This window comes from Ursus maritimus, assembly GCF_017311325.1.
Source record: "Ursus maritimus isolate PB19 chromosome X unlocalized genomic scaffold, ASM1731132v1 scaffold_X1, whole genome shotgun sequence".
NCBI classification, from domain to species: domain Eukaryota; kingdom Metazoa; phylum Chordata; class Mammalia; order Carnivora; family Ursidae; genus Ursus; species Ursus maritimus.
Window position 1 is genome coordinate 30,795,520 of NW_024423319.1, and position 14,501 is coordinate 30,810,020.

The 14,501-nt window shown below is 49.8% G+C and overlaps 1 protein-coding gene across 1 annotated transcript in view; it reads left to right on the top strand.

Moving 5' to 3' along the window:
- Positions 1-6,215, top strand: part of KIAA1210 (KIAA1210 ortholog) — a 69,254-nt gene extending 63,039 nt beyond the window's left edge. The window contains exons 11-14 of the mRNA XM_040626606.1: positions 11-1,489; positions 2,377-2,546; positions 3,971-4,076; positions 6,043-6,215. Of these exons, the coding sequence (XP_040482540.1) occupies positions 11-1,489; positions 2,377-2,546; positions 3,971-4,076; positions 6,043-6,215 (1,928 nt within the window). The remainder of the gene's footprint in view (positions 1-10; positions 1,490-2,376; positions 2,547-3,970; positions 4,077-6,042) is intronic.
- Positions 6,216-14,501: the final 8,286 nt, after the last annotated feature.

Sequence of the window (14,501 nt, forward strand, 5' to 3'; positions counted from 1 at the left end):
GTGGTTCCAGAGGGCTCCGTGGCCCAGAGGATCGTGGCTATTGAGCAGCCATCTCCCAGAAGGTCTTCTCAGACCCTGACCAAAGCAGCGGTCAAGCAACCAGCCTCCAAGGCTCCAGGAAGGGTTGCCACTGAAGAGGGTGCTTCTAGAAAGCCGCTGCCTTCCGGGCAGTCTCCCCCGTCCCCTGGGAGATACAAAGTCCAGCAAATGTCGTCCAGTTTTGAGAGCGCTGCCACTGAGGCGGCCATGTCTGGGAAGCCAGTGCCTTCCAAACATCCCAGCCCGCTGTCATCAAGGTCTAAGGTTCAGGAGATATCCTCTCGTCTGGAGAATGCTGCTGCGGAAGCAGGCTCGGCCAAGAAACCGCTGGCGCCCAGGCACCCTTCCCAGTCGTTTGTCAAGTTTATGGCAGAGCAAGTGTTTTCAGAGAGCCCTGCGGGCCCTCTAGCGGCAAAGCCATCTTCCAAATCTCTGCGGAGGTCTAAAGTCCAGTACCCCCAGTTCTGGGGCCCCGAGAATGCCAGCACCCAGGGACGCATCTCTCAGCCTACGGCATGCCCTCCACAGCCTTCGGGGAGGCCCGAAGGCCCAAGAGAAGTTCCCCCACGTTCAGAGAGTGCCCCCACGAAGCTGAAGCAGAGCAGTTCCAAGGAGCCGCTGCCCCCCCAACAGCTCTCCCCGGCACCTGCGAAGCCAGTCTCCTCCTCGGTCTCTCAGCACTCTCCTGAAATACGGAAGAGTCTCGAAAAGCAGCTGCCTTCCAGAGGCCCTCCCCAAGCCAAGGCAGGGGCCCCAGCACAGCCGCGGCTTTTCTCACCACGCCCGGCGGCGGCGGGCGTCCCTGTAGAGTGGAGCAGGTCCGAGGAGCGCCGGCCTCGGCATCGCAGACACCCTCGCCAGGCTTTGGCGGACCTCGAGTACCCGCCACAGGCCCATTCGGGTTCCGGGAGCGCTGCCGCGGAGGCCGCCGTCTCCGAGAGCCAGCCCAGCACGCGGTCCCTACCCAGAGGCCCAGCTTCCCCAAACAAGACCAGGAAGCATCGACAGGGCTTGGAAGAGCTCCCGAAGAATACCCTGCCTCCTGCCACCAAACCCGTGAAGTCCACGACGGCTCCCGCCAGGCAGGCATCCACTTCTGGGGGCACTAAGAAGGAAGGTCTTGAGAGCGGCGATCGAAACGTTAGCCATGCAAACGTATCCACCGGCAGGGCTGGGGTCGAAACCCTGTTTGGAGTTCGCCTGAGAAAAGTCCCTTCCCTGAGCAAGTACAAGAGTGAGAAACACGATGATCTTACGAAGCTTTCTTCACTGTTCGTGGGCCCAGTCTCATCTTCCACAGGTAAAGAACAGCACATCAGAGGAAGCGTTTCCCAGGGGCTCCTGGGCGCCGCAGAGAAGCCCACCACAGCTTCTGACGTCGCAGAGAAGCAACAGAGCAGGCCCAAGTCCGAAAGCGTGGCCAAGAGGCAATCCATTTTCAAGGCCCCAGGTGAGACTTCCTCTTTCCAGAGGGCAAGGAGGTGTACCGAGTGGAGGGAAGAACTAGAAATCCAAGTCTTGAGTGGGAGGAAGTCTGTTCTAGCCTTGCGTGCCGAGTTGTTGCTTTGGCGGGGCTGGCTTGCGGATTTTACGAGCAGGGTGGTGCCCCATTCTGGCTTAATGGATTTGGAGCTGGTTAATTTTGAGTCATCCCTTTCCCAGGGAGACCCCCTCTGGACACCCATCCACATTGTGATGGACGCACAACCATCTGCCTATTCCTTCTGTGGGCCTTCCCTTTACATGGAATTTTACACCTTTCTCAGAATCCTCTGACACGTATTATGCTTCCCCCACAACACCATGTGGTTTTTAAAAGCCAACTCTTGAGTAGAGCCCTGCGTTCAGACACTCAGCTTGAAATCTTAATTTACTCCCGCAGCTGCTTCACACACCTGCGATGTCTAAGAATCCAGAGCTAGGTGATCTTTTGAGCACTAATCTCTCTCAAAGCCTTTGTACCTTCACGCTGACCATCCCATGGTCTTCGTGCCCAGAGCCACACCCGTGTAACCGCGTGCTTTCATGGGGGATGGCGAAGTAGCCAATACTACGAGATACTCCTTGGACTTCGAGGAATGACATCAACAGCCTGAGCCTCTGGCCTGTTGGGAGCGTTCCCAGCCCACCTGGCCGCCCTGGTCCTACCCTGATTTGGGGATAGGAAGAGGGATGGACGGGGGAGGGAGAGGGGGCCCCTTTCTAGGGGATCTCTGTTCATTTTCACCTGGCAATTAACAAGGATCCCATCTGGTACATTAGTGTGGGTCGGCCCTGGCCCGGCTCGAGACCCTGCCTGCCTCACTTCAGTTCTAACCACGCTCCTTCCTTTCTCAGGAAAGCCTGTTGGCCGACAGTCGGATTACGCCACCTCCGCCTCTGAGCCAGCTTGGATAACCATGGTAAAGCAGAGGCAGAAGAGCTCCCAGGCCAACATCCCTAAGAAAGAGGCCAATACCAAGAACAAAGCTGGAGTCAAGGCCGAGATCAAAGAGCCTAGACATGGGGCAGAACCTGCGACAGCCCACAAAACGACACTCCAGAAGGTCACTAGAGTGGGTTGACTAAGCTTGTGCCGGGGACTTTGCCAAGCCTGCAGCTCCCCACCTCTTTGGGGGCACTAATCAAGGCAGGCGGACTCTTCCTGGGGAAGAGTCTAGCCTGGTTCTCAGAAAATAACATGCCCTTCTTTATGCTCTGAAAGGGTTTGTGAAAAGTAATGACTACAGAGAAGGTTCTGTAAATCAAACCCTGTCCTGAATATTCTAGAGCGGGTTTCCATGAAATCGGTTGAGCAGCGAGGAATAAGTTATAGAAGAAAAAAAAACCCCAAAGGTAACCGCTGAGGCGAGAATTGAGTAACTATCCTTACAGGCGTAGTAAAGAAGATATAAATGGAATCAAACTATACATACTATTTTTCATTTGACATTTCATTTCTGGGCACCTTTCCATATCCATAAGGATTGACTTTTTAAAGGTAATGCTCGGTAGTTGGGGCTTTGCGTATTGGTTTGCTTTGGCATCGTGCCTCCTACAGGTGAGAAGCAAAGTTACATGACGAGCTAGACGCACGGTCCCACCTGTGGATCAGGGATGATGGGAGGGTGTCTTGCTTGCAGCGTCGCATTTGTGATGTCTTTGGAGGTGCTGGAATGAGAACCCCTCTTGTCAAAACCGCAGAACACTGACCTAAGAAAACACATCACGTTTACATCCCAAGAGATATGTCTAAGTTCCTGTACTTTTAACTGCTTACTGTATCTGTCAAGGGATCACATCAGGATCTGCGTAACTCGGAAGATGTTTTCATTTTCGTCATTAGTATTTTTATGGGAGCAGGAGATACAGGGGTAAAGCGCACCTCGATTCAAGCTTTCGTCAGGGGAAAACGCAGCAGGGTATATAAACTCCGTAATTTAGACCAGTTGTGGCGAGGTGCATTTGGAAAACTTAAACTGTGCAATTCTGGAAAGACCTGTAGCTACGTCTCTTTCTAGTGCAGGGAGTGCAAGTCAGAGGTCAACAGTTATGCTAAGTGAGATCCCGTGAAACTCACTTCAATTCCTTGATAAGATTTGTTCATAACCCCCACATTCTGTTAGCTTGTTGTTAAGTGTTGGTAGTGTGCTAGGGAAAAGGTTATTCTCAGGTTAAATAATTCCATTAACCTGTTCACACCATTTGTAGGATTAGACAACCTTTCCTTCCAGATCTCAAAGATGGTTAAGCTTGAACCAGCTGAGGTTTTGTGAACCTAAATTCTGAGCCAAGGTCCTCTCAGGGCTATTTCCTTCCCCCGCCCCTCTTTCCTTTTGACTAATGTGGAACTCATGATGGCCAGGACAGGGCTTGCCCATTGTGGTTTTTTAATTCACTCTTCTCCACGTCAGGACTTAACGAGCTTTTTGTTTTCATTTTTGTATTAAAGGGAATTGGCCTTGCAAGTGAAAACCAACCCAGAAAGACTTTTACTTCTGATGTCGATAAACTGGTGAAGATAGCACAGAGGAAGCTACCTAAGTCTACTAAAACAGGTAAAAACGACCCCCCCCCAAAAGTCCTGGCAGCATATTGGGAAACTTTTGCAATTTCCATCTCAGACAACACATGTCTTTCCCCCACCCCTTCCTCTGCCCCAAATCAGCCTCATGACTCTCATGGCTCTTTGATTAGAGACAGATATTAGCTTGTTTCAGGAAAATCTGATTGTCAGGACCCCTCTGAGTCCAGTGTGTGACTTTCCGGGGGTCTCCCAGTCTTCCGCCTCGTCGAGGAAGCCAGTGTAGGCACAGAGCTGTGATCACTCACTGGAATGTTCCCACGGCTGCGATTCCTCTGGAATGTACCTCATGGCAAAGCAGTACTTTCTCACCTTCTGCAACCCCAGGGACGCTTTAAAATAATCCACTGTATAGGCCCAGTGGTGTCAAATTGTTTCTTTTCACTATTTCAAAGGCCGCCTTCTCCACCTTCTGAGCAGGGTGTGGGAGGTGGGGAGATGTTGAACGCAGAGCTGACGCTGGGCTGGGATAGAATAGAATGCAGTCTCAACAGTAGGGGTGTGTGCCAGAGGGATTTTCTTTTCGGCAGAAGCAGGGGGAGGGGAGGATGGGTTTGTACTGAATCATCTTTGTCCTCTCCCTTGGTCCCCTTCATGAAGAAGTTAGACTAGGAACTTAGGAAGCCATGGTCTGGCCACAAAATCGTGGCACCTGACCTGCTGATAGCTATTAATAATCTCACGGACACTCAGCTCCTGTCAGGTAGTTCTCAACTCTGTGCGTTAGAATCGCCTGGTGAGCTCCTAAAACATTTACAAAATTACAGATGGCCCTGGCTCCACTGCTAAAGATTCTAATTCTGTTAGTTCAGGAAATGGTGTGGGTATTAATGTTTTTATTTATTTTTATATTGTTTAAAGATTTATTTACTTATTTTGGAGGGGGAGGGGGAGGGGCAGAGGGAGAGAGAGAGAATCTTATTAAGCAGGCTCTGGGCGCGAAGCCTGATGCCAGGCTCGATTGCACCACCCTGAGATCAGGACCTGAGCTGAAATCGAGAGTCAGATGCTTAACCAGCTGAGCCACCCAGGTGCCCCTGAGCATTGGTATTTTTAAAAAGAACTCTAGCTGGGGCGCCTGGGTGGCTCGGTCACTTGGCTGTCTGCCTTCGGCTGGGGTCATGACCCTGGGGTCCTGGGATCGAGGCCCTCGTCAGGCTCCCTGCTCGGCGGGGAGTCTCCTTCTCTCTCTCCCTCTGCCTGCTGCTCCTCCTGCTTGTGTTCTTTCTCTCTATCAAATAAATAAATAAAATATTAAAAGAAAAAAAGAAGAAGAGCTCTAGCTGTATACCAGCAGTCTGGCCTCTACCCAAATCTTTGTTTCCTGAATGGCAATTCTAATTAACCAAATAAATGTCTGATTGCTTAAAAAAAAAGAGAGAGCGAGAGCTGTAGGTGATTGTAATGCATACCCCTGATGGGGTCAAAGCCATGGCCGCAGTCAGCCATAAGGCAGGATGAGGGAAGGAGTAGAACTGGGGGACAGGAAGGTTGTCTGCTGGGTCAGAGTAATTGGTACAACGCTCTTTAGCACAGACTTTTCCTGGATGGATCTACTAAGCCCTTACTAGTCATTTCATGGGACACGGATCGGCAAACCAGAAATAACGTTACCTGACTTGAAATGTGAAACACTGAATAGATAACATATTGTATGTTTCCTCTCTGGTCCCAATTCAAAAGTGTGAAACAGTCTAATAATAACCTCCCAAAGCTTGGCCGGTATTTTCTCTCGGGCCTTCCCTTGCCCAGGCCCCCTTGGCCACGGCCGTGCAGATTTTATCCCTTCGAGAGACCACCCGTAGCAGGCCACATGCACGGGACTTTTAAAAGCCCGAGGAAACCTGAAAGGAGGAGAACTTTTACTGTATCCCACGAACCTCCCTGGGTGTCTCTGGAGCTTCTTACTGCTTGTGTGTTATTCGCTGTGGTTCTCGTAGGATTTGAAGATCCGAAGATAGGTCAGCTGCCCGCCACGGCCAAAGAAACCAGGCGATCTTCGACTCTCCCCGCTGTGTTCCGTGAGCCAGCAGAGCCGGAGGAGCCAGTCTGGTTCTCCCTGGCCAAGGAGAAAGCCAAAGCTTGGAGCCATATTGCCGAAATCATGCAATGAGCAGCTCCCGGGCGGGCAGCCGCGCCGCAAACGGTCTTTGCCGGCAGCCGCACTAACGCCATGTAGTGATTTCTTCGCCATAACCATTTCGTATTAAGCAAAAGTGCCTTAAGGGGGGGATTAAAGCTAATGATTATTCGAATGTAACAAATGCCACGAATGCCTAACCTTCAGTACAGTCACGGCCAGCATCTGAAAACCCAGCATCTCCTCTATGAAACCAATGTGAATTGTTTGCACCGCTGTAGAACTGGGAAACCTTTAATTTGGGACGATGAGCTTTAGAAGAGAGAAAGTGAGCACATTTTGCGGGAGCAACTAAGAGGTGGTGGTCATGTCCCTGGATCAAATGAATTCGTTCGGGTGGAAACGGCCAGACGGTTTGGCCCAAGGGTCGGCTTTGAGGTTTCGTGAGGCTGGTTAAATGCTTCGGTTCCTTGGTTGCCGCCCCAAGCTTTCACAAAGGCGCTGAGAAGAGGTGGTGGAAGTGAACATTCTGGGTCTCCAAGAAAAGTTTCGCGCAGCTAGTCCCCCAGTTAGCCGTTGCCCTTTGAGACACCGCCCTTGTATCCCTGCCCCCACCCCCAATGCCTGCCTGCAAGGGCGCTAGGGCTCTCTGCGCATGCCCCACGCCGCTAGCCTGGCAGCAGTGAGCATCTCTCTCGGAGGCAGAACGTTTCTTGGGGATTATCGTGCTCCCCTAGATGGTTAGTTCATCAGTGTTTCACCTCTTGTCCCAATGCCACTGTGACTCTCTGCTTGCTGAGAAACGTACTGAATGCCATATATATCCTATTTTTTAAGCACTTAAGACCCTGGGCTCCTGGAGAGCTCTTTTCCCTGGCCCTAGCTTTAAGGTAGAAAGCTCCACGTAGCCTAGTTTTTTTAGTCTCTTCCCCTCAGCAGCCTCAGTTTCACAAGATTTTAGCCCAAAGCAAGACCGGAACCCCCAAGCCATAGAACAATTCACTTTCTGCAAACTGGAAGCCTTAGGTGATCAAATCAGCGTAGCTTCTCCCTGCGCTCATTCCTGGAGGCGCGCACCTCGAAAGTCACTAGACTGGATAGCTCCCCGCACACCCCGTACACCCCGTCCCCAATGAGCCACTCCCCCAAGTCCTTTCCTTCTGTTCCATCCCCCACACACACCAAACGCTAAGGAAGAGCTCCCCTTGGATGCCTGGACAGTACCCAGCTCATTTTCTTCGGAGACCCAGAAGGATCTTCTGGCTACACCTGTCACTGTGTCTGTCTCTGTCGCCACGGGGCTGCTTTGCTAACACAGAAATGTAAGCCTAGACATCGAACTGTGCCTTTAAATTCTGCGGGGGGTGCTGCCTCATGCAAAGAAAATTCACAGAGGCAGCGAGGTGCCAGAGCTGCTTTAAATCCTTGGTGCTTGGTTTTGGTGATGATGGTATAACGTGACATTGTACAATCATACGCTGGGTTTTGCATTTTCTTTATAAAACATCTACTTTTCCTGATACTGTATCTTTATCATTCCGATGATGCTAGGATTTTGATTGATTGAGTCTGATTTCCTTTGTACCTCCATAGCGAACAGTTTATTTAGGTAGATGTCCTTTACCCGGGTGACCCCAGTAATTAGTCCCTACCCCCTTTCTTTAGGATGGACCACTATTAGCTCCTTCTCACTCTGAGAGCTCTCCATTAACAATTTCTTTTCCACAGTTAACAAAACTCTGTTTTTAAGTAAAGAGGTTCAGTTTTTTTTTAATGCCTGGATGCGCATTCTAACAAGTTTTCAGTTTCTTTTAGTATTCTCGATTTTTACTATATGTATGCAACGCAAATAAATTCAATAAAGCTTGCTCTGCAGTCTGTCTTTGTCATGTGGGGCGGGAAGTCCAAAACGATATTGATAATGCAGACCTGAAGGTTGTCAGAGAAGCCAGATGTTCTCTGGAGATGAATACCCACCATTTGCATCGACATGGAGGAGATTATGCTAAGTGAAATAAGTCAAGCAGGGAAAGACAATTATCATATGGTTTCACTCCTATGTGGAACGTAAGGAATAGCGCAGAGGACCACCAGGGAAGGGAGGGAAAACTGAATGGGAAGAAATCAGAGAGGGAGACGAACCATGAGAGACTCTGGACTCTGGGAACCAAACTGAGGGTTTCAGAGGGGAGGGGGTGGAGGGAGGGGGTAGATGGGTGACGGGTATTAAGGAGGGCACGGGTCGTGATGAGCACTGGGTGTGATACGCAACTAATGAATCGTTGAACACTACATCAAAAACTAATGATGGACTATATGCTGGCTAATTGAACACAATAATAAAAAAATAATTAAAAAAAAAAAGAGATTGTGCAGAGGACAAAGGGCCTCTGCACAGGTGTGCCTGACCGAGCTGACGGCCTGCAGGTGGGTATTTGTATGGGCAAGAAGTGGTACTGAAGAGAAGTTTTGTGTATAAACACCTGGAGAGCAAAGAAACGGAGCAGTGGGAGGGTACTGCAGCTGGGGGGTGAGTAGAGGGGGGCGAGATGGTTGGTGGTTGTACTCCAGCCTGGGCTAGGACTCAATCCAAGTCTTCTAGCAAGATGGGCTGTTAGAACTAGTATTTTCAGAAGCAAGGGGTCCCACTATGCATAGGTAACAAAGTGGAACATGGAGCGATGAGGGGAAAGGGGTGATAGACCATATATTGAACTTGGACTTCCTGTAACATTCGTCACATTTGCAGGGGTCAGAAAGAGTTCAGTTGGGGATCCACATACCATATATCTATATATTTGAAGCGTTTAAACCAGCATGTTTTAGTGAATGATTTATCTCTTTCCACTACACATGTACCTTCATAATGACCTGAAAGGATTTTGAATTCTCAGACTCCTCTAAGTCCTCTCCGATGCTGTAGGAAGAGCTGCTCCCTGCCCCACCCTGTCTCCTAGACCAGCCCCCCCCTTTCAGGCACACGGCCCCCTCCCCCTTAGGCGTGGGAGCGCAGGCCCCCGGCAGCATAGTCACCCTCCCAAGGACAGCTCCAAGACTGAGCACGCAGGCCCTGGCGACAGGCTTGGGACAGTTCCGGGCGGCCAGGGACCTGGAGCATGGGCTAGCAGGGGCACACCCCTTCTTCCCATGGACTGGGATCCTGGTCCTGTAGGGAGGGGCGGGGCCGGAAGAGGACCAGGGTGGGGGGGGGGGACACAGCTCAGGACACAGGTCCGTCTTGCTTGGGTCTTCGAGCAGGAGTCTACTACCACCAGCACAGCATAAACACTAGCAACCCGGAACCAGCTGGAAGGCCCTCGAATCACACTGTGCGGAAAACTGCCGACCTGCCCTTTCAGTTTAGGCGATGATGACCAGGCGTCTGTGCTCTGTGTCACCCCGTGGGTCTAGCCGATAAGGAACACATGCGAATACATTTTAAAACATCAACATTGGTGACAAAGGGGGAATAAAAAAGGATTGTGGGAGTGTTCGGTTTACTTCACTTTAACGGGCATTAGTGGGGTATCTACTAAGTGAAAAACTCAGGGCCTGGGGTTTTGGGGGAAAAAAGATAAAACCTTTTAAGGTCCCAGGCATTCAGAAGTTCACCGCCCGGAGCAGGGGGGGATATGGGGGGGGGTAGGTACACACACGTATGAATAACGCACAAATACTTGAACAGGAATGTTCACAGCGGCACTATTGGCCACAGCTGGAAACAATGCAAATGTCTGTGGACAGAAGATTGGATCAAGAAATTGTGCATACACGTACAATAAAATATGACTCGGTCATAAAAAAGAATGAAGTTCTGGTACCTGCTACAACACCGACGCATCTGGAAAACATGATGCCAAACGAAAGAAGCCAGACTCAAAAGGTCCCACAGTGTATGACTGCATTTCCATGAAATGTCTGGAATAGGGAAATTCGTGCAGATGGAAAACTGGTGGTTGCTAGGGGCTGGGGGAGGGGCAAATGGGGAGCGGCTCCTGAATGGGTGCGGAGTTCGGGGCTGCTGAGGACGTTTTGGAGCTAAACAGGTGTCTGTGGCACAAAATTGTGAATGTCCCTGAATTGCTCACTTTTAAATGGTTAATTTTAAGGGCATTTCCCTTCGATTAAAAAATAATGCTAATGTAAGTTAGCATAGGAAATGGGCTGGCACAGAATGTGAGAGAAGCTATGAGTGCCGTCAAGGGGCACCCAGGAAGCCTTAAAGGCAGAACTGAGGCCCTCTCCTCTCAACCCCCCAGGCCCTTCCCCTTCTCTGATCCTCCGGTCAGGTACGACTGTACCCCCCCACCCCCCTAAACAGAGTCTAGAGATTAAGCCCATTCTCTCTCTTTCCCCTTTTCCCTCTTTTTTTTTTCATTTTTTATTAGAATACTCTATCAACACCTATGTACCCACCACCCAGCTTAAGAAATGTAATCGAGTTGAAGCCGCTGGGGAGCCCTCCCCAACGGGAACACGTCCCTTTGTTTCCCCGAGAAGTAGCCGCCATCCTAAATGAGTTGTCTACCTTTCCCCGCACATGCCGTCCCACGTACTACATTTGTATGCGTCTCTCCTGTGCATGCTTCTTACCCCCGGCGTCTGTATCTACAGTCAATACATGGTGATCATTTTGCATGTATTTTAGACTTCATACACATGGTATCGTGTTTGTATCCTTCTGGAAGCAGCTCTTTCCCTTATGCAGCTTTCTGCTGCCATCAGTCCATCTGAGCCCCTCTGTGTCTCAGCCCCGTGTGAGTTCTGGCCTCCTCCCCACGCCAGCCGTTGCCATCCTGTTCGGTTTCCCTGTAAGTCCCAAGCCAGTGAATGAAGGCTGGGTCTACCAGAGGTGAGTCTCCGCTTCTTCCCCTGTGGCTCTTACCCAGTGCTTCCGAGACCTCAGCTGCGTCAGCATCCCTGAGGGGCTTAGGCAAACACAGAGTGCTGGGCTCACCCTCACAGTGTCTGATTCAGTAGGTCTTGGGTAGAGCCTAAGAATTCCTGGGTGATGCTGATGATGCTGTTGTGGGGACCAAACTTCGAGAACCACTGCTCTACATCAGTGTCTGGGCCCAGGCTCAGCAGCACCATCTGGCCTCCAGGCCAGCTGAGCCATCCAGGAGGTTTCGTTCAAAACCATGCTCTGGGGCGCCTGGGGGGCTCAGTAGGTTAAATGTCTGCCTTTGGCTCAGGTTATGATTCCAGGGTCCTGCTCAGCGGGGAGCCTGCTTCTCCCTCTGGCCCTCCCCCTGCTCGGGCTTTCTCTCTCAAATAAATAAATAAAATCTTAAAACAAAGCAAAACCATACTGTAGAGCAGCACTGTCTAATAGACATGTAATGCAAGTCACATGTATTAAGTTTTCTAGTAGCCACATCAAAAAGTAAAAAGAGGGGCGCCTGGGTGGCTCAGACAGTTAAGCATCTGACTCTTGATTTCGGCTCAGGTATGATCTCAGGGTTATGGGACCAAACCCCGATTGTCCCTCTCCCTCTGCTCCTCGCCCCCCTCAAATAAATAAATAAAATCTTTTAAAAAAAGTACAAAGAAATGGGCAAAATTAATTTTAATAGTATATTTTAACTCCATATATTGTCGTTTCACCATGTAATCCATATGAAATTATCAGTGAGTTCGTGTAACATTTCTATACTTAACAGCACGTATCAAATGAGACTAGCCACATTTCAGTAGCCCCGTATGGCCAGTTACTAATGGAGTGGGCAGTGTAGCTCTAAAGACTTGACCTACAGATCTCTCTCCTCACAAAAATTGTTTTAAACTTGACATTTTATCTTATTTGGGGCTGTAATAGAAAAATTTGAAGCAGGCTCACCAAATGATGGAAAGTGATACCTTTCAATGAAGGTACAGTGGGCCAAAACAAAGAGGAAAAAGAGAGATTTGAGTCAAGATACTTTAAGTAAAATCTGCCTACATTCCAGTGTATTAATTTAAAACAAACTTATTTTTAACTAGAACAAATGCTGTCAAATATATCTATCGAATGTAAGAGAGGAGTCCTATTTCATCGGATATCACTTTTTGGGTGAGGCACGTTGGAATGACATCAGTGTTATTGAAATTCCCATGGGCTTCTAAAAACGGAAAAACCTAAAAACTATGAACAACAGATTCTTTCTTCTTTCTTCATCTTCTTCCTTTTGGGCCAACTGCAGGATGAAGTGAGAGAAAATGAACTGTTATTCTGCAGCATTAACCAGCACCAGTGACTTTCTAAGCCTATGAAAATAGCCCTGTGTCCATGTGCTGCGTTTGCGTGCTGATCTCAGCAGCAGAGGACGACACACGCTCCTCTGGTGACCTGTGCCCTTGTGTGCAGGGTGCTCGTGCAATCCATGGCTTCAATTCTGTGATCAGACCAACCTTGTCTCCCTCTTGCCTAACACCATCAATGCTTCCCCGCCCCAACTTGAGAGGCCATTCTGGAATTTATGGAAATCTCTTCACCTTAAAAGCCTCTGCTCATTCCACAAACGATACTCCCTTACTCTCCCAGACCCTCGGTTTCCCTATCTACCATACGAGAGTGAGCCTGTGATTATGAAATACACAGCTGTGAAATGCAAAAAAAAAAAAGGTAATCATTTCAATATATTCAAAGACAAGATATACCTCAAGACTTAATTACCAATTCAGTGATAAGTGATAACCATACTCTAAGTTTCTTTGGACCGTCACATAAAATACAAAAATGTACACCTGAATATTTAGGTATTAAACATTAGGTGTGGTCCTACTTGAAATTCTTGACCTTTTGCTATTTGTATGTAATCACCTTCGCAAAGGCATAGTCTCTCCTGGTTAGTACAAGGGGGTACATGTCCACGGCCAAGTAATGAATGTCCAACTAGTGCACAGCCCAGCCACTTTCGCTGCTGCTTCTGGTAACTGTTCTCTAAACAAATATTGGTCTCAGTTACTGACACATTTCCCGCTTGTTAGTAGTCTTCCAGGTAGAGGACAAAAGACCTCACAAGAACGAATGAGCAACCATGGAATACATTTCAGAATATACTGTATTTTCTATTACTAGGTACATGAGTATTCTACTAATGTTCTAAGCAGGTACAACTGAATTTTTAAACGAAGTTTAAACAAACTTCTTAATTTACTGGGAGAATTGGGAAAAAAAAAAAAAAACACTGCCAGTAACAGGTAAATGCCAGGAATGGTGGGGTGATGTGCAAAGCTATACGGATACCTGGATTTTCCCGGCCTCTTCTCTGTTGGCACAGACCCTTTTTAGTCGGGTCCTTCTTGCTTTTTGTTGAACTTATCTTTTTCCTCCTCCCTGTCGGAGTGTTGGGCCTCTTTGTCAGACTTCTCACACTGATATTTAGTTGTTCCTTTGGTAAAGGATAATACAGACTTTGGAGCAGACATTCACAGGAAAAACCATCCTGCTGCATAATGAATAGTGACATCTAGTACTCTACCCGCAGAAGCAGGAGGATAGAAGTAACTCCGAAAAGAAATGGTGGGAAGCTTCCTACTGGTTGATGCAGCCCCTCCATGGCCCTCACCGTTCTGCTGCTTGATCACTTACTTTCACGGTGACATCCTTTCCAGTCACCCTGCCGCCCTGTGCTGCTGACTATTTCTGGCCCTTCCGAGAAGAAGGGATCAGAAGCATCAGGGTCTGCTGCCTTCTGTAAGTTTTTGTCAGAAATTTCTCGCAAAAATGTGCCTCAACGACACATTCTATGGTGAAGCTCATTAGTTCCCCAACCCCTGAATATTTCACTTGTACTGGACACTCCCCTGTCAGTTCGTAATGATCGGGCATGAACTGTGTGATTCTTGACATTTTAAAAGCCCCGCCCACGAACGAGGTGTGCCATTGGCTCGCTCCTTCCCTTCAGGCCCCGCCCCCGCCCCGCCCCTCCCGCCAGACCCCCTGCGCGGACAATCACCTGCGACTCGCCTGCTGCCTCGCGGCCCTCAGCCGTCTTAGCCGAGGCTGCCCGAGGGCCGCAGGCTTCCTTCTCAAAGCCGTAGATCCCTAGGGAATGGGGCTCCCTCTCGGGCCCTCGGCCTTGGGTTTGGGGGAACCCCGACCCCGGCTTCCGCGTCCCGGGCCGCCCGCAGCCCCCGCCCCTCGGGCAGGCCGGTCCCTCCTCACCCTTGGGGGTCGCCGGCCCCTCCTCAGGCTCCTCGTCCGGCTCCTCTGCGGTCTCCCAGGCGGCCTCCTCCTCCGATGAGCCCTCGGACTCGGGGGCCGGGGCCGGCGCTACCCGCGCCGGCGGGGCTGCGGGGGGCGCAGGGTGCCAGCTGGGGGCGTCGGGCGATCGG